Genomic DNA, 20021 nt, shown 5'->3' with positions numbered 1-20021 from the left:
GACGAGTGATCGGAGATAGGACAAGCCAAGGGTGCTATGTCGACAACAGCCAGCCATATTCATGACCTGCGCTGAGAGGTATTCCGCAGAGATCCGTACGAGAATCAACAGCTCATGCAGAATGGTGCCAAACACTGAACAACCCACCCGAGCGAGCAGAGAAAGCTCGCAGCAACAGCCATTTCTTGATTTGTGTCCGGTAGCAGAGAACGGAACAACTCAGTCACAAGACGAAGGATGACCCGAGCAACACGTGGCAGCTAATAGACCTTCGGAGGGACTTGGTAAAGTAAAGATTCTTTTGTTTTATATCTTGAGATTGTTTGAAGGTAGAATTTGTGTCTTCATAAAGCAAGACTGAGGACGTTTTAGAGAATTTTGATAGGATAGAGTAATTAATACAGCCAATTCTATTATACAAAGAATTGTATATCATAAATCTCTAACGTGCATATGATTGAAATAGTGAAAATCCTTTGTTAGTTGAGTAAACTTAACTAAGAGAGAAATGATTTGAGACATATCTATTTAAAGTAAATGTGAATGAAGGAACTTGACTTGAGTGTAACATTGTTTAAATTATCCATCGTATTACGTTTTGCATGTCAGTTTATGTGAGAAAGTCAGATTAGTATTGAACAGTTTGTATAGATAAGCATAAGACATTAATTTAGCTAGAAATTCAGAAGTTTCGATAACTTGATACAAGATTTAATGTATGTATCTTTTAGTATTAATAAACATGTTTTGTTATTTGAATCTGAGTCTTGCCTGAATTCGAGGTGTCAACCTACCACTTATAAAATTCGAACCAAATAGCGGGAAAACAGTTTAGAAAATTATATAATAGAGATTAGATCTTAGATCACGAATGCAAGGAACCGAGATCTATATACTCACGTGTGAATTTAGATTAACATATAAGCCTAAAACCTAGGAATGTTTCCCTGAGCCTGAATTATATTCTTGTTATAGGAAGCTGGCTGGCACAGTTAAAATATAAATTTGCCAGTTTCTGAAGGGGAAATATCCTTCGGAGTCAACCCGGGTCATATATTAAAGAGAAAGATATAAAATTTAGGCTCAAGGATATAGAGAAGACTGGATCAATTTGCATCATACTTAAATAAGTACTCTAATAAGGAAACGAAAATACAGAGACGTTACAACGTTCAGCTAAATCTGGATACGAAGCTCTAACTTCTTCTTATTCTTCTTCTGCAGCTTCTCCCACTTAAGTGGGGTCACTGTTGATGATGAGTCTCTCCACATCCTCCTGTCTTGGGCTGTCACCACATCCAAGTTCTTCATCCTCAAGTCCTCTTCTACCGGCTCCCTCCATCTCTTCTTTAGCCGCCCATGCTTCCTCCTTCCTTGCACATCCATCTGCATGGCCCTTCTTCCCACATATTCGTCCTCCCTCCTCATCACATGACCAAACCATCTTAACCTTGTCTCCTGTATCTTCCCGCCTAAGTTGGTAACTTTCACTGTTCCCCTCACATAGTCATTGCTCAAACGATCCTTTCTGGTCACACCGCACATCCACCCAAGCATTCTCATCTCTGCTACTTCCATCCTGCTGATTTTTCCTCAGGGCCACAGTTTCCATAGCATATGTCATAGCTGGCCTCACTACTGTCCTATAGATTTTACCTTTCAGATTGATCAGCACCCTCTTATTGCATAACACTCCAGCCATCTCCCTCCAGTTCATCCAACCCGTTTGTATCCTGCATCCCACTTCTTTCTCAGCCCCCTCCATCTTCTTCCACTGTTAAACCTAAGTCCCTCCCTAAAGTCCCTCACCTTCCTGATGACATTTCCTTCCAGCTCCAGATCTGTCTCCTGGCCGCCGCCCACTGTGCAACATATACTCTTTCTTACTTATGCTCAGTCTCATACCTCTCTCTTCCAGTACTTTTCTCCATCTTTCCAGTTTAATTCCCACTTCTTCTCTTGAATCTGCACACAGCAAGATGACATCTGCATACAACATTGTCCAAGGCACATCTTCTCTTACCTCCTCTGTCACCACCTCCATCACAATATTAAATAGAAATGGACTTAATGTTGACCCTTGATGCAAGCCAACTGTTACTTGAAAACTTTTTGTCTGTCCCAGACAGGTCCAAACTCTTGTCTTCACATTTCTGTACATCTCCCGCACCAACATATTTCTCCTGTACCTTCTTCTCCCTCAGACACCTCCAGACTTTTTGCCTTGGCACTCTATCGTATGCTTTCTCCAGATCAATAAATGCCAGATGTAGCTCCCGTTGTTTCTCTCAAAACCTTTCCATCATCTGCCATAACTCAAAGATAGCATCTGTTATTGATCTATCAGGCATGAAGTCAAATTGTTCTTTTGGAATCTCCACCTCCTTCCTCAATCTTCCATCAAGAACCCTTTCTAGGATTTTCATTATGTGGGACATCAACTTTAAAGTCTGCCCACTCATGGTACTAAACTGTAATTCTTACAGTCTTGTGCATCCCCTTTACCCGTGTAGATGGGGACAAGAGTACTCTCCCTTCATTCCTTGGGTATATTTTCCTGTTGGCAAACTTTCATGAACAGGTCCCACAGCAGGTCAATTCCCTCTTCCCCCAGTGCCTTCCATGCCTCCACTGGAATCCTGTCGGAGCTCCCCAATTTTCCATTCCTCATACTCTTCATGGCCTCTGTCGCTTCCACTCTACTGATGTTCTGCACCATCCCCTCAGAAGGCTGCCCATCTTCTCTATGAGTCCTTGCATTTTCCTCATTCAAAAGCCTTTCAAAGTATATTCTCCATCTGTTTCTTATGTCCACATCCCTCCATAATACTCTTCCTTCAGCATCTTTGATCTGCCTCACATGTAAGATGTCCTTTGCTGCTTTATTTCTACATTTCGCTAATTGGTAAATTTTTCTCTGTCCTTCCTTCCTTTGTTTCTAATTGATCATACAGATCTTGATATGCCATGGCCTTCGACTGTGCCACAACTCTCTTGGCTTCTTGCTTTCTCTCTCTGTACACCTCTCTGTCCTCTTCCACTCTCGACTCATCCCACTTCTGCTTTGCCTTCCTCTTAGCTGTCACTGCCACTTGAACATTATTATTCCACCACCAACCCTCCTTCTGCTCTCTAATCTTTCCAGATGTCTCGCCAAGCACCTTGATTGCACAGCTCAGAATTACTTTTGAATTATGTTTCCACCAATCTTGTACACTTTTCAGTCCATCCGAAATCCTCTCTAACACCCTCTCCCTAAAACGATTCCGGGCACTCTCTTCTTTTAAGCGAATTCACTTAATTGTCTTCATCCCATGGCTTCCAGAGGTTCTTATCTTCGATCTTATTTTAAAGTTTGCACACAGCAGTCAGTGTTGCTGTGCCACTTGAGCTGTTGGAATTACTTTACAATTTGTCACAACCTTAAGATGTTTTCTTCCAGTCAAAATGTAGTCAATTTGTGAACTGTTGTTACCACTCCTAAATGTTATCAAATGTTCTTCCCTCTTGTAGAAAAACGAGTTCACAATTGCCAGATCAAACGCTACTACAAAGTCCACAATCCTCTCTCCTTCCTGGTTTATCATTCCCACTCCGTGGCCATGGCCTTCGACCATGCACCCTTTCACAGTCTCTATTCTGTCTCCCTATGTGTCCATTCAAGTCTCCTCCAACAATCACCATCTCGTTTTCTTCCAGTTCCCTCATTTCTTCATCTAACATGTTCCAGAACTCATCTTTCTCCTTTGCTGTATAGCCAACTTGTGGGGCATATACACATAATACGACCACCCGCTCTTCTCCAAGACCCAATTTCATTTGCATGATCCTGTCGTTCCTTCTACCCACTTCCAGTACTTCGCCCTTCATTCTGCCACACACCACAATTCCTACACCATTTCTTCCCTCTTTATTTGCTCCAGAGTAGAACAATTTATATCCATCTCCCAGTTCCTTTGCCTTTTCCCCCTTCCACCTTGTCTCCTGCACACACAAAATGTCCAACTTCCTCTTGCTCATCATGTCTGCCGCCTCTCTTTCCCTTCCAGTCATGCTTCCAACATTCAGTGTTCTCACTCGCAACATCCTCTCCACCTGCTGGGCTCACTTCTTTAACCGCACACACCCTTGATGCGAAGCTCTAACACCCATTGAAGAACATGGATAGCAAGCGCAATTTGGTGTCACTATTTCATCCACATCGGCCAGTAGGGAGGTTAAATGGCATTACAAAATTAAAAATCTACAGCAAGTGGGTGGGTGAGCAGGCAGGCACAGACAGACAGACAGGATTATTTGTAATTTTCCAAGTTTTTCAAATAAGTATTGAGATAGCATAATATGTGATCATCTTTAGGTGGGAGATGAAGTTCATCACCTGGTTTGAGACCACCTCCCTGCTTAATGGAGGCCTGAAGGACCAAACATGGAACTTTTTCCAGACTAGGTAAAAAAATAAATTAAAAATAAACAAATATATAAAATTGATAGAAAATACAAAAAAAAAAAAATCCTTAGCCTACTCATGGTACTAAACGTACTATAGGCTTGCAAATAATCTTTTGTGGGTGGAAGCAACATAAAATTGTGTGTGTGTGTGTGTGTGTGTGTGTGTGTGTGTGTGTGTGTGTGTGTGTGTGTGTGTGTGTGTGTGTGTGTGTGTGTGTTGTGTGTAAAATTGGCCTTGATCACATTTCTACTCTTCTAGGCATACTCTCTACGAATGTGTGATAATATGAGTTGGATATTTTTGGACCATTCTTTCTTCAACATGACTATCAGTCCATATATCATAACTGGATGGAATAGTCTAATATTTCCATTCATTCCAAAAACGTTTGTTCTACAGGCTGGAATTGGGACTTTGTGCAGACCAATCAAGTTTATTCACATCAAATTTCTGAAATAAAGTCTCAAGAGCACCCATGGCTTGATATAACAGACTGTTAGATTTGAAAGATAATGAGAACAGTTCAAGACCATTACACGTTTGTTACCAGAATTCACAGTAAGACTGATGTCATTACATGCTATGGACCATTCTACAGGCCAGATGAATTTATTTATGCTTTGTGGTCTGTGCAGATGAGTATCTCATGACTGATGTGTGGCTCAGCTACGTGCTTCTGTAGAAACCAAGACCATATAGCTCTTATATAGTGCCCTACTGCTAACAAGCCTCTGTTAATGCTTTAGGATATTATTTTATTCTTTCAACATTAGGCTGCTGAGATTTTCAAACCACCTTTCCATGAATCTTTTGGTGCTTTAGTGGAGGCACCAAAGGATGCATATCATATCAATATAATGACATTTCCACTGCCCAGTATCAGAAACAGACTGACCAATAAAAATTTCAAGTGCCATTGACAACACAGATGCACAGTCAACAAGCTAGGGATGTATTCTGTGTCTTATATACTAACCATTACATATAACTTATTGGGAAACTTGTTTTAAAATTTTGCTATGTTAATTTTTCTTTCTAGTCTAATATTAGCCAGCCAAATTGCATTCACCAGCCTGGTTGGCTGAGTGGTTAGCATATCCTCTATCCAGTCAAAAGGCTGCGCTGCTGGTTCGAATCCTGCTGTGGGCATGGATGTTTGTGATTGTCTATGAAAATATTAGTCGTGGTGGCATGGGGGGGGGAGGGGTGTAGATGCCATTAGTGTGGTTGTGGTTCGTTGGTGGATTGATTGGAGGAGATAGAGTTATAGAGTAGGTGCCTTCTCTCGATAGTCTTTGGACTGCTTGGAAATGTCACATAATAATAATAATATTTATTTTTGCCAGCCTGGCTGGTCAAGTGGTTAGCATATCCGCTCTCCAGCCAAAAGGCTGCAGGTTCAAATCCCGCTATGGGCATGGATGTTTGTGATTGTCTGTGGAAATACTAGTGGTAGTGGTCGGCAGTAAATGGTGTTGGTGTAGTTGTGGTCAGTTGGAGGACTGAGTGCTAGAGACAGAGCTGTAGAGCAGGTGTCCTCCCTCGATGAGTCTTTGGACTCCCTGGAGGTGTCAAATAATAATAATAACATTCTTATTGGCTTAAACCACAATATAAAATGATGGTACAACATGACAGAATTTCATGACGGCTGGGGCATCACCCGGTTAAACAAGGTGCCCATTATTTTCACCAGGGAACCAGGACGAACAGCGAAAAGTCAGCTACTGGAACAAATCCTAAATCACACGCCAACTCAACATCACCAGAGTTCAAGATTGGTACTATCGACATAAGAAGCCTGAATGGCAAAGAAATGGAGCTAGCTGAGGAATTGGATGAGTACCACATTGACATAACAGGAGTGACTGAAACAAAAAAGACAAAAACTGGAGAGATCTTTCTGAGCAAAATGTTATATTCAGACAATGATGATGAAGGAAAAGAAGGAGTAGCCATAGTATTCAACACTAAATATGAGGCTAATCTTCTTCAATGGCAGGCAATATCAAGTAGAGTAATGTGGGCAAATATCAGAATGGAGTAAATTGGACAATCAGACTTATTTGTGCCCATGGTCCCACAGAAGGTTCTAATAAGGTAGAAGTGGAGGAATTTTTTGAGGCTTTAGAGAAAGCAACTGACACAATGAAAAATTGGTCCTTGTGGGAATCTAAATAAAAGTAGAGTAGGAAATGATTGCCAGACATACAAAAATATTTTGGGACAATTTCGAATGGCAAATACCTGTTGGATTTCTGCTCAGGACATGGACTAGTTATTACTAACACAATGTTCCAACATAAAAACACAAATTCACACAGAGAGAAGAGGCAAGGAATAAGAAAAGTCTCACTGACTATGTTATTGTTGATAGTGCTGTTTTCTCTTTGGTGCAAGACACTAGATTGTACAGAGGATTTGAAATTGGAAGTGATCACCATTTAGTTTGAGCAGGATAAAACTGAATTTCATTTTGAAAAGAATGACATGTAAGAAAGTTTTAAAGCGAATAAAAGTTGAGCAGATCTCAGATGTGAACTGTAGATTAAAATACACAAACATTATTCAGGAAAAAATGAAAGAGTTTGAGAACAGGAACCAAACCTTGGAGATTCAGTGGTAAGCCCTGAAGAAAACAATGATTGATTCAGCCAGAGAGGCATGGTGAGGTGGTCCGAAAGGTTAGAAAAATCATAACTCCATGGTGGACACAAGAAGTTGAAGAGGCAGTGAAGGAAAAGAAGAAAGCATATGAAAAGTTCTTATCAAATAAGTCAGCTTGTGCTCTTACACACACACACACACAGAGAGAAAGAGAGAGAGAGAGAGAGAGATAGAGAGAGAGAGAGATGTAGGAAAGTTAAACACTGTGTAAAACTAGCTACACAAAAGTCATGGGAAGACTTTTGTAAAAACATAGAAAAAAAATATCAGGAAGGTGGCAAGATATTCTGGAGGTTGTTGAAGAAGCTAAGAAATAGAGGAAAGAGAAATTAGAGATGATAAAGGTGACATGAAAACTGGATAAAAAAAGATATCCTTGATGTAAGGAGTAATTACTTCGAAAAATTGCTAAATGAAACCATCAGTGACAATGCAGTGGTAAAAAACAATGATCAGGCATGCAATCAGGAATACATATCCCTACTTGAAATAGAAAAAGCCATCAGAGGCTTGAAATGTGGAAAGGCAGCAGGAGTAGATGATATTCGACCAGAAATGCTCAAATATGGAGGTATAAAAGTCTTACAGTGGCTGCAATTCATAATTCAGAAGGCCTGGACAGAGGGACGAATTCCAGATGATTGGAGTAGAGCTCTCATAGTACCCATATATAAAAAGGGAAATAAAACTGAATGCGAGAATTACAGAGGTATTTCTCTACTGAGTTCCTGATAAGATTTATGCAAGTATACTTGAGATGGATTGTGGAAGGGAAGCTTGGTGAAGAACAAGCAATCTATTATCATATAGATTGCTGTTCATAGTGTTTTTTCAGGAAATAGTTTCTTGGAAATCATTAAAATCATCAGTTCCTAGAAATTGTCTTTATTTCATTGAATTCCACAAAGTGGAATTATTTATGAAAATGGTGTCATCACACACTTTTCACAGAATATAAGGAATGATAATCTAATAAAGACTAAGGAAGTGAATGCCAACAGTATTATTCAAAATTATTCAATATGTATTATCAGCTCCTATTAATGAGATATTTTGTACATGGAATAACTCTTAATTATGTAAACGGTATTTCAAGAACTCCTGTTTCATCATTTGAAGGTATGAGCTATCTCATTTGGCTGTTAACTGTGTGAAAAATTAACTATATTACTGAGGAAAGATTTTTTTTTTTCACTACTTTCACATAGAGAATTTTTTATTGCATGAACAGTTAGTGATGAAAATAATTCATTGAATTATTTTCATATCCTATAAGATTTATTTAGCATATTTAAATTATTATATTTTATTATTGCCGAATCAGTGTCTTTATTGTTTATTGGTAAATAATTTATATTTTTCTGATTTAATCAGAGTCAAGACCCCCCCCTTTTTTTTTCTTTTTTTTTGCTAAATTTTTATGTATTTCTAAAAGTAGATATGAACCTGATTTTGATTATGCAGAAAATGATTCTCTTCCTTGATATATTAAAGAATCTTATTATTATTATTATTACCCCAGTCTCCCTGGAGTAATAATAATAATAATAATAACATTCTTTCAAAACTAACGATGAGAGATCCACCTTAAACAATATCAGATGGAACAAAGTCTATTATACCACTCCTTAAACTCATCTACCATTTGCACTTTCACCACCCTCTCAGGCAATGCATTCCATTGGCTCGCTACTCTTCATATAAAAACAAACTTCTTATCGTTTTACTTATTACTTCTTTTTGCAACTTCCATGGATGCCCCCTTGTCCTTTTCCTTCCCCTCATTCTATCATATAAACAATTTCCCGAGTGTCAATCTGGTAAATACCTTTAAACAGCTTAAATATCTCAATCATATCCTACACACAAACACACACTTCATCTTCTATCCACCATTCTGTAGCTTGCATGCTTTCAGTCTATTTTTATAGCCAACACTGTATGGTCTTGATATAATTTTTATCCACCTTTGCATGCTCTCCAAGGTTATTTCATTCCCTTTAAATCCTAGTGACCAGTTATGATCACTAGGATTTAAAGCACAATAATCCAGATATGATCTGATCAGAGCTTTATACAATGTAACAAACACCCTTTTATCTCTGCTGGTCAGCATCCTCCTTGATGTTGTGTTGCAGAAATTCTATGGGTTGCCTTCACAATCACTGCAATCCTCCAAACTTCAATTTCCCCAAGATCCTCCCCTGCATTCTCCACTTCTTCCAGTATAATTCCACCAAGTGATTATGAAGCATCTCATGGATCTATGGATCCCAAATTTCAAAATATTACATTTAGTTGAATTAAACTGACATCTCCATTCATTTATCCAACTTCCCATCATATTCAAACTCTACTGACAAGCCAAAACATCAGCAATGTTACTAATAACCCTTCCAAGCTTCACATCATCTGCAAACAACTGAATATCTCCCTCTAGTCCAGTGATCATTTACATAAAGATTAAACAGTAATAGTCCCAAGTACTGAACCCTGTGGAACTCCACTTGTAACCTTCCTGCCTAATGATATCACTCCCATGCCGCATTTGCAACTTTCTGATATCTATCAGAAATTCAGTTATCAATCCACTAAACTGATATCCAAACCTATATGTTTCAACATAAATACCAACTTGTTATGTAGAATCTCCCCTCTGATTCTCTACCTTGGGAGACCACAATTCCTTTCTTACCATGAATAACATTCCACCACCCCTTTTACATTCCCTATCCTGTATAAATATGCTGTAGCCTTCAATTTCTATCTTTATCAAAACATCATCCTCAATTAACCAAATTTTGCTGGTACCATTAATCTTTAGAGAGACTAAATGAATTAATGCCACACTCTCATTCTTTTTATTCCTAATGGTCAAGGTATTTGTATATAGCAAAACCAGTGCAGTGTCAGTATTCACATAGCTATTATTACTTTCTGCAGACTCCACTTGGGTCTACAATATGTATACTCCTATCTTTCATCAAGCCACTATCTCTGCATGAGGTCATCCCTGCTACCTTCCAGCCATGCAACTCTAGTTTCCTACTTTAACACACTCACTTTCCCAATGAAGCAACAGTCTCTCTAAATGTCTGTGTCCTGTGTTCAAATGTAATCCATCTCTTACCTAGTAGTTCCTTTTATCTTCAAATGTACTCCAAGCATTGACATGTTCTTCCAGACCTCTCTTAACATTTTTGTTATCTTTTCATTCATTAGAAATATATACACGTTTGCACAAGAATAACGTTTAATTTATCAAATATTTCGGTCTGAATATTACAGACCATCTTCAGTGGCTACATAGGAATAGTTTTAAAAAACAAAGTGGAATACGAACAACTGATCATTCACACATAGAACGAGCCGCATGATGTCATATCACTAAGTATTAGAAGAGTAAACATTTTTAAAGTCATAATTAAAGATATTAATTCAGAAATTCATATAATAATCTTAAATAACATTAGACTAATATAGGAAATTTATAAAAAAAAAAAAAAATTACAATTCAAATTAGGACGTTGAAGTAAGGTCTTCGCACTTTCTTTCAAATTTGTAGCGACATCTGTGTAGGAGGAGAGTCTTGGACCAAAGGATATTGTGGCTTGTTTCTAATCCATGCTGAGCTAATCCAGATTTCTCAGGTTTGAATTGATGACTGATGCTCTTGAATTATTTTTTCTATAGAACGTCCAGTTTGTCCAAAGTAGGAAAGATTACAATTACAAGGAACTTGATACACACCAAGTAGAGACAAGGTTGAGCGTTTATCTTTAGATGAAGGAAAATGGGTGGATAATTTGTTAACAGGTGTATAAGTGGCTGTTAAATCATATTTCTTCAGAATTCTTGAAATTGGTTCTGAAATCCCGGAAATGTAAGGAATTGGAACTAGACGTATTAAATCTTTGCTGTTCTTGTTGGATTGCAAGAATCGAAAAGATGTTGTGTACTCTTTTCGGAAAAGCCATTTAGTTTCATATGATGTTTGATAGTCGAAAGTTCTTTCTGTAATAAATGAGAAGTTGAACAGTTAGTTCAACTGTTGTGAAATCCAGAATTCACAATTATATACAGGTGTGTATCAAGTTCCTTGTAATTATAATCTTTCCTACTTTGGACAAACTGGACGTTCTATAGAAAAAAGAATTCAAGAGCATCAGTCATCAATTCAACACAACAAACCTGAGAAATCTGGATTAGCTCAGCATGGATTAGAAACAAGCCACAACATCCTTTGGTCCAAGACTCTCCCCTCCTACACAGATGTTGCTACAAATCTGAACGTTTATTTAAAGAAAGTGTGGAGGCCTTACTTCAACGTCCTAACTTGAATCGTAATGACTGTATATCTATATCAAAAATTTGGGAAAGTTTAATCAGGATAACACATTAATTTTTTTTTTTGTAAATTTCCTATATTAGTCTAATGTTATTTAAGATTATTATTGAATTTCTGAATTAATATCTTTAATTATGACTTTTAAAATGTTTACTCTTCTAATACTTAGCGATATGACATCACGCGGCTCGTTCTATGTGTGAATGATCAATTATTCGTATTCAACTTTGTTTTTTTTAAAACTATTCCTATGTAGCCACTGAAGATGGTCTGTAATATTCAGACCGAAATATTTGGCAAATTAAACATTATTCTTGTGCAAATGTGTATATGTTTCTAATCATTATGTCACAAGTATCGTTAAAAAATCAAATTTTCATTCATTATCACTGCTCTTTTCTCGCATTCTCATTCTGAAGTACTACTCTTCTCCTCCACTCTGCATTATCATGCTTTGACAACAGCAATGGCTATCTTCTCTCTCTCACACACACTCATTTCTGCTGTACAACCCTTAGTAACAATCTCATATCTCTCACTACGTGATTCACACTGTTTCTCAAGTTCATTCAATACCAACCATCACTATCATCTATTCCATGTTTTCACCTCACCTCACTGCATCACACTCTCTACTGTTCCTCCATTCAAGCACTCTTCTTGCATTCTATTCTGCACACCCTAAATCTTTAAATCTCCATACATGGCATTCCTCAACAACTTCATCGCTAGACTCTCTCTACCCCCCCCCCACTTTCCCCTCATCTCACCAACCCTCGCTAATATACTCTCTCTCTCTCTCTCTCTCTCTCTCTCTCAACTTTCTCCAATTTTCTCTCTCTCTCTTTCCTGTCTCTCCATTCTCTCACCTTGCTTCCCATTCTCACTAACTAGACTCTCTCTAGTCTCAATCTCTTCAATCATTCTCCTTGATTCAGTTTTCATGCCTTCTATTTCCTTTCTTAACAGTTCTGTTTCTCTCTCCACACATCCTGCTTTCATCCAACATTAGCTCACACAATCATTTAAGCCTGTGAAAAAATGTTTCCCTGCCAGAATGTCCAAGGTCAAATCCATAAACACCTCTTTCACATTCCCATCCTCTAACATGCTACTAGTATCTACAAGTTAGCACTCAACCATTTCCAGTATACTACCTCTGTTGCTGCTAAAGCCTCAGACAGCAACTCAAGTCACCCATCACTTCCCACTGCTTACATAGACTACCATGCCAATTCATTCCCATTACTGACCTGCCACATTTTCAATCCACAGGATGTATACATGCAATATGCATAACATGTCATGATATCCTCAACTATCTATGAATATGTAGTCTTTAAATGGTGACAGACCGGGCGACAATGTGTTAGCACTGGTGGCTGCCATGACAGTTAGATACAAGGAGTGATGTATGGTGGGCAAAACATTCTTTTACATCAGTTCAATTCTTTATTTCTGATATGCAAGCACTACGCAATTTGGAAGAGCTGAAAGTGGCAAACTGTCTTTAATAATTTTTAACTTGACATCATTTTCTTGATTTGAAACATAAAATATCTTCAAACAGTATTAAAGATAAAGAGTTGGTAGCAATGATTCATTTAATCTCTCCAAAGACTGTAAGTACCATCAAAATTTGATTAACTGAGGAGGATGTTTTGACAGGGATAGAATTGAAAGATATTTTGGCAGGATTTTGGAAGAATGTGAAAGGGGTGGTGGAATGTTACTCATGGTAAGAGATGAATTGTAGTCTCCCCAAGTAGAGAAGATATGAAATTTTAAAAAAAATCACAGTTATCTAACAGTAAACCACAAGAAATAACTAACTTCACAGCTGCAGTTAATCTACTGAGAAGAACTAAGCTACATGCACTGTGGAGAGCCTGCATGCCTTTTTAACTCCCTCACAAATTTCAGTCAGTGCTCATGCACCAGAGTGTGCTGTTTAGTCTCCACTCGCTTTTATCCATTAAAAATGCACGTCAATCCCTGATTACAAACTCTATACAGGAACCAGACTACTCCCTCTTCATATATAACCAATCTGCATGCTTCAACAATAATGCACACCTTATCTGATTTATAGTCACAACATGAATGTTTGATATTCGTAACAGTTCATGACTATTTATTTCAAATAAATAATTTCTTGGTAAAATTTCTCCGGATGTGCTGTGCACTTCTAGCATAACATAAATTTCTTATCAGGAGGCTGGAAAAATTACTTCTTGATATAAGACGAACTGCAGAGAGTCAGGGAAATTGGATCATCCAGGGAGGAATGGGAAAAATGTGTTTAAAAGTTCAGCCATGGTATGCAAACATAATAAAGATATGAATGTCTTCGAAGATGATTATGTATATGGCAAAGGGGAGGAAAAATATACTTTGGGTTCGGACCTTTTGAGTATGCCCGGAATGGGAAAAGAAAATGTTCTAGAACAAGACAAAATAGATTGCATATCTAATTATAAGAATAGGCTAACTATATATTGGGTTTTATCCTTTATCCAAGTGTAAGCAAACAAACTTTGCACCTGAAGTACTTTCAACTGGGGCAACTTGTGGTAAAGGTGGTATAAGTTCTCATCACTTGGATAAAGGATCTCCCATAATGCAAAGCACATCACCTTGCGGACATGTATAATGCTATGCATTAAGGGAAGGGCCACTACCCAGACCAGTTTCGACCTTTATTGAGGTTTCATCAGTGGGAGCCATACCCAGAGGTGGTGATACTAAGGTGGAAGTAATGGAGAAGTCATATTTACCTATATGACCTCTCCAATAGGTAAATTGGTTTTTCTCTCACAGAGAGAAAAACTCCAAGAGCTAGGTTTTTCTCTCACAGAGCAGTGAGTGAGTGGAATATTCCTCGTACTCTCAAGTATATTAGGCTTAGTGGCCTATTACATTCATATTACGCATAGCCTATTACAATTCGAAACCACGACCACTTCGAGGATAAGGTGGCTAGCCCTAAGTGAGTGCATCTAGTGTGAATGAATTTAAGGGAACAAATGACACAGCTGGTTTGGATGATTTATAGCTTCCCTTGAGATCTTAGATAATAATAATTGTAATAAATACGTAGGCTGTTCAATAAGTAATAAGACTATGTTTATACAGAAAACAGATTACCTTTAATTGTCATCATTTACATGGTCTTTTTCGAAGTAACTACTGTGAGACGTGATGCATTTGTCCCAACGTTGCGTCCACTTCTTAAACACATGTAAGAGTCCGTTTTTTAAAAGTTCTTTCAAAACCACCTCAGCAGCTTTTACACATGCTTTGTTGCTTTCGAAATGGCGGCCTCTTAGTGGTTTCTTGAGCTGAGGAAACAGCCAGAAATTGCACGGTGAGAGATCAGGACTGTATGGAGGGTGTGGTAGGATATCTGTGTTGTTCTTCTGCAAAACGTCCACTACGCAACCAGCAATATGTGGCCTTGCATTATCGTGGTGCAATAAGAAGCCATTCTTCAGCAATGGACGCTTCCTTTTAACGTGCTTGATGATAATCGCTGCTGTGTTGATCATTGTCTCTGTGATGGACGTTGAAGGTCTTCCCTCACGTTCAAGATCTTCCACATTTTGCCTTCCTTCCTTAAAAGTTTTATGCCAGCGAAAAACACTTGCCCTCGACATTGCTTCATCGTGGAAAGCTTCACGTATTATGTTAAAAGTGTCCGATGCCGATTCTTGCAAACGCACACAAAATTTAATCGCATAATGCTGTTCCAAGGACGCTTCCATTTCGAAGACTGGTCGCACCTCGTAGGCATGGCGATGAGCACTTGCATTTAGTCACGTGACACTCTGGCACATCAGCCCGTATACGCCATCTATCAACCTCTTTTGTTAATACATACAGCAACATTTCTTTATTCCACAGAAATTAATATTGTGATGAGTGGTTTCGCCACAGTAAAATTAGTCTTATTACTTATTGAACAGCCCATGTAAATAGATGCCCCTGGAGATAAAGCAGAAAGTCATACCAAAAAACCACACCACAGTCAATTTTAACAGTGCAAAGTTAAGCGATGATATTAATAAAAACACACACAGACAAATAAATCCTCCCTTATTTATAATACTCATCCTTTTTTAATGTCTCAAAGCAACAGTTGCTTCTTTGTACACCACAGTTGTTAACTGTTTCTTTGCAACTGTAATTTTAGTTATCATTTATAATATTATGCTAATGAATTTGAATTTAAGTTTATAGAGTCAGTATTTTTTTTTCTTTTATGAAGTAATTTGCAGATTAGTATAATATACAACTGTGGCTAATATTTTATCTTTTGCAGTTTGCATATTCAGAATTACAATTATTTGGGTTTGTATGTAAATAATAATTTAAAAATTCTTACTCCAGATGATTTCTGTCTTTCTTTAATCAGTTGACCAGTACAAGACATGCTGACTTTCAGAACACAAAATCTATAGGGGAAAAAAAAAAAGTATAATTACTTTAAATGAATTAATTCTTTCAGAATACATGGTATATAATTAAACTAAAATATCTGTTCAATACACAAGGGAAATCTTTTGAAAATAAATGTAAAGCATTGCAGTAAATTATATACAGGAGTCATACAATTACACTGAAATACAAATTGAAAATTCATTTTGCCTGGAAGCAAATATATTTTTTTATGCTAGTTTTCATTCCTCAAAAAAAAAAAAAAAAAAAATTCTTCAGCCTATAGTACTAATAGGCTTAATACAGTGAGCTAGCTAAAATTTAAGAAATCTAGAAATACTGCTCTGGAAGCACAACATGGAACTGTTTTTCAAGGAACTTCAGGCCTTGTCACATCAGGTGACGAATTCATCTACTACCTAAAGACATGTAAAAAACATCCATATCCACAGTGTGATTCAAACTTACAATCTTTGAAGGGCATATACACTAACTGCTCACCCAATCAGAGCTATAATATATGCATATGTAATTTTACATAGAGTTGGAATCCCCACAGCTCAGTCAGTACTATTGACAATGACCTATAAAAATATGCAATGACCCATAAGAACAGGCTAACCTACCAGAGCAATTATGCTGGCCTCATAGTCTTAGTTCCTTCAGCCATAAATCCAAATAAAAACAACCATATAGTTTCTAATGGAATTGCCATGTTTGTCACTGACAGCACCCACATTAGAAGAAAAGAAATCCAAATGTAAATGCAGGAAGGGGAACTTTTTAATTACATATTGTGTCTCTTTGCTTTTTTATATGATGATACTCAAAAGTGCAAGGTGTGGCACTTTTGAGTGCAGAAATATAAAACTGTGTACTGTACTGGTGTAACTGTACTTTGGAAGTGAATGAGATTTGAGATCTAGGTTGATTGCTGACAGCAGAATGAAGTTTACAGGACACATGTATATGATACTCAACAAGAAGTTATATTTTCATTCTATCCCATAATTAAGCATAATCATAAGATAACTTCACGTGCAGTCTAATTATATACTGAGGCTGTTAACCTCACATTATTATTATTATTAACATTATTAGAACTTAAAGGATAACATTGTTATTACGTGACACCACCAAGTTAATAAATGTTTAAACCCTATGCGTAACTTATGGGCAACCCTTTATATAAGACACAGGCAAACATTCACAGTAGTTTATTATTGATTCGTGTAAAAGAGTTATACATATTACAATTATTCAGAAAACATTTTCCTCCCTCCCTTCCCCGCCACTTGCGAGAAAGCTGCCTTTTTGTTCAATCGATCTTTCCAAATGTGATTTTAAAAAATTTGAAAGCGTGCATCGCCAATGCATGTTTATATTTCGATATATGATTAATGTCCACATTCTTAATCTTCACCAGTTAAACACATTACTTTTATATTAGATGGCAGATAAAAAAAAACCTTATTTAGTATTCAGTTACCAATATGTGAACATAATACTCACCAATACAAAAGATAAGTTAAACTAGAGTTTATTTACGTTGTTGCTGAAAGATCCATTAGAAAACAAAACAAAAACTCTTCTATAAGTAACAACTTCTGTCGTCTGCTTCTGCAGCTGTTTAAAAATGGCGGTATAGAGAATAGACCCAATCAGAACGTTATTTTAATCTTGATGTGTGTGTGTGTGTGTGTGTGTATGTGTGTGTATATATGAAGATTTTGTATTATATATATATATATATATATTTTTTTTTTTTTTCAAATACTATTGGAAAATACAAAATCTTCCAAAAGGCAACAGCAAAACTAAATATAAATTTTTAAAAAAATCTAATCAAGTCACAAAATATAACTGAGAATTCTATGTAGCGCTACTCCTGCTAATAAAATTCATACTATTCGTACTTGATATTTTCAAGATAGTATTGAAAGAAACATCTTCAGACAGGAATGGGTTTAGTTATCTCTTATGATCAGAGGGGGGGGGGGGGGGGAGGCGGTCAGCTTCGGGCGGCACTTTAACTTTTGCAGTTAATTCTAAAATACAGTCTCGAAAACTCAGTTCCAAATATTGTAATACTACTGCGATTTTCAACACACACAATTGCTGTAAGTGTTGCTAGTTGTGAGAGGAGTTTTTCTAAATAAAAATGACTAAGAATTACCTACAGACTTTCGCCAATGTCATCGACGATTTTGCTAACAGAAAAGCAAGAAAAATAATATTTTAGATGTTGAAATTAAAGTTTTACTTAAAAAATAAACATAGTGTTTTATTTCCCTACATGTCGTTTTGACTTTTTGTAGTGTTTTTGGTGTGTATTGAGAGAGGGGGGGGGCAAACTCAGGGACTGCCCCGAGCGGCTAAAGCTCTAGCTACATCTGCTTATGATGTTGCTATTAACCGCAGACTATAAACTTTATCAATTAAGCCTAAAACACTCATATTTTGCTATCATTTGTGAAAATAAATGAGTGTTTGTAAATTTATTCAGTAAAAACAGTTTGGTTAGGGGCGAAAATATAAACCACACAGAGAATTGTGCCTAAATCTCTTGTTTGGAATGTTTATACGAATTACCAATTTGTCTTAATAGACCAAGAAGTTTTCCTGCACGTGATTTAGTTACTGTAAAAGAAACCTCTTTTACTCATTTCAAGATGATTGGTATCTATTATTATTATTATTATTATTATTATTATTATTATTATTATTATTATTATTTTAATGGTGTTTCCATGGAGTCAAAAGACTCATCGCGGAAGACCCGACATTGACACACTAACCATTATTTACACAATACATATCATATCTCTCCTTAAATTCATTCACAGTTGAAGCATTCACAACCACCTCTGGCAAAGCATTTCACCCATTCACAACCCTCCAAGTAAAAAATCTAGTCCTAACACCCTTGTTAACCACACTCTTACACAATCTCCAGGGATGGCCCCTCGTTCTCTCACATCCTACACTGGTCTTAAAAATATCATCAGTATCAATCCTATAAAATCCCTTTAACAATTTAAATACCTCTATCATATCTCCTCTCCTACGTCTATCAGCTAGTTTTTGGAGCATACAGATCATCAATCTATCCTCATAGGGAACATCCCACAGACCTGCAACAATCTTTGTAACCCGCCTCTGAATCCTCTCCACTACTTCTGCATCACCAAGAAATTCTGGCGACCAGATCTGTGCACAATAGTCCAAATGCCTTATTAATGCCTTATAGAGTGGAACAATAACTTCCCTATCCCTGCTTGTTAGTGTGTTCCTCAACAACCATATAATTTGATGTGATGTTTTGGCAATCTTTGCAATATGCCCTTTAAACTTAAGTTCTCTATCCACAATAATTCCGAAGTCTCTTGTCTCATCAACTTCCTGCAGTTCAGTTCCGTTAATATAGTAAACAGCATGCGATGTCATCCTCCCGAAGTGCATCACCTTACACTTAGCCACGTTGAACTGACAGCCATTTACCTAAGTCCATACCGTCAGCCTATTTAAGTCATCCTGTAAAATATCCACATCATTTGAATTGATTATCGCTCTTTCCCAATTTTGCATCATCAGCAAACAAGTGGATATTTCCATTCAAGGTATTTCCAATATCATTCATGTACAAATTAAACAATAGAGGACCAAGAACTGAGCCCTGAGGTACACCACTAGTCACCTGCCTTTTCCTGGACTCAGCTCCTCTGTAAACCACTCTTTGATATCTGTCCGCCAGCCATCCTTTAATCCAAATCACCATCTTCGGATGCATACCCATTTGCTCTAATTTATGTAACAGAGTTCCATGTGGAATCCTGTCAAAAGTCTTTGCAAAGTCAAGCAGTATCACTGAGTAAGGATTTCCTTTATCCAACTCCACTGTTACTTTATTATAGAAAGTAAGCAAATTATTTAGGCAAGACCTACCCTTCACAAAAACATGTCGCCCCTTATAAAGTATCATATTGCTGTCCACCCAGTCCTGAATTCTAATTTTAAGCAATTTCTCCAAAATCTTAACCACCACTCCAAATATATTGATTGGTCTATAATTTGCAACCTCAGTCTTAGAGCCTCCCGTGTGCAATGGAACTATTTTCC

The 20021-nt window shown here is 37.3% G+C and overlaps 1 protein-coding gene across 1 annotated transcript in view; it reads right to left on the bottom strand.

The window, feature by feature from the left end:
- The window catches only part of LOC150092731 (uncharacterized), a 303164-nt gene extending 285327 nt beyond the window's left edge, over nt 1–17837 (bottom strand). The window contains exons 1-2 of the mRNA XM_090414579.1: nt 17819–17837; nt 15850–15919 (exon numbers count right to left, since the gene is read on the bottom strand). Of these exons, the coding sequence (XP_090270705.1) occupies nt 15850–15897 (48 nt within the window). The 5' untranslated portion in view covers nt 15898–15919; nt 17819–17837. The remainder of the gene's footprint in view (nt 1–15849; nt 15920–17818) is intronic.
- Nucleotides 17838–20021: the final 2184 nt, after the last annotated feature.

This window comes from Typopeltis vanoorti, chromosome 25 (genome assembly GCF_054136105.1).
Source record: "Typopeltis vanoorti isolate ZY-2024b chromosome 25, IOZ_Tvanoo_1.0, whole genome shotgun sequence".
Classification (NCBI taxonomy): domain Eukaryota; kingdom Metazoa; phylum Arthropoda; class Arachnida; order Uropygi; family Thelyphonidae; genus Typopeltis; species Typopeltis vanoorti.
The sequence above is the reverse complement of the archived record's forward strand: the minus strand, read 5'-3'. Positions and strand labels throughout refer to the sequence as shown.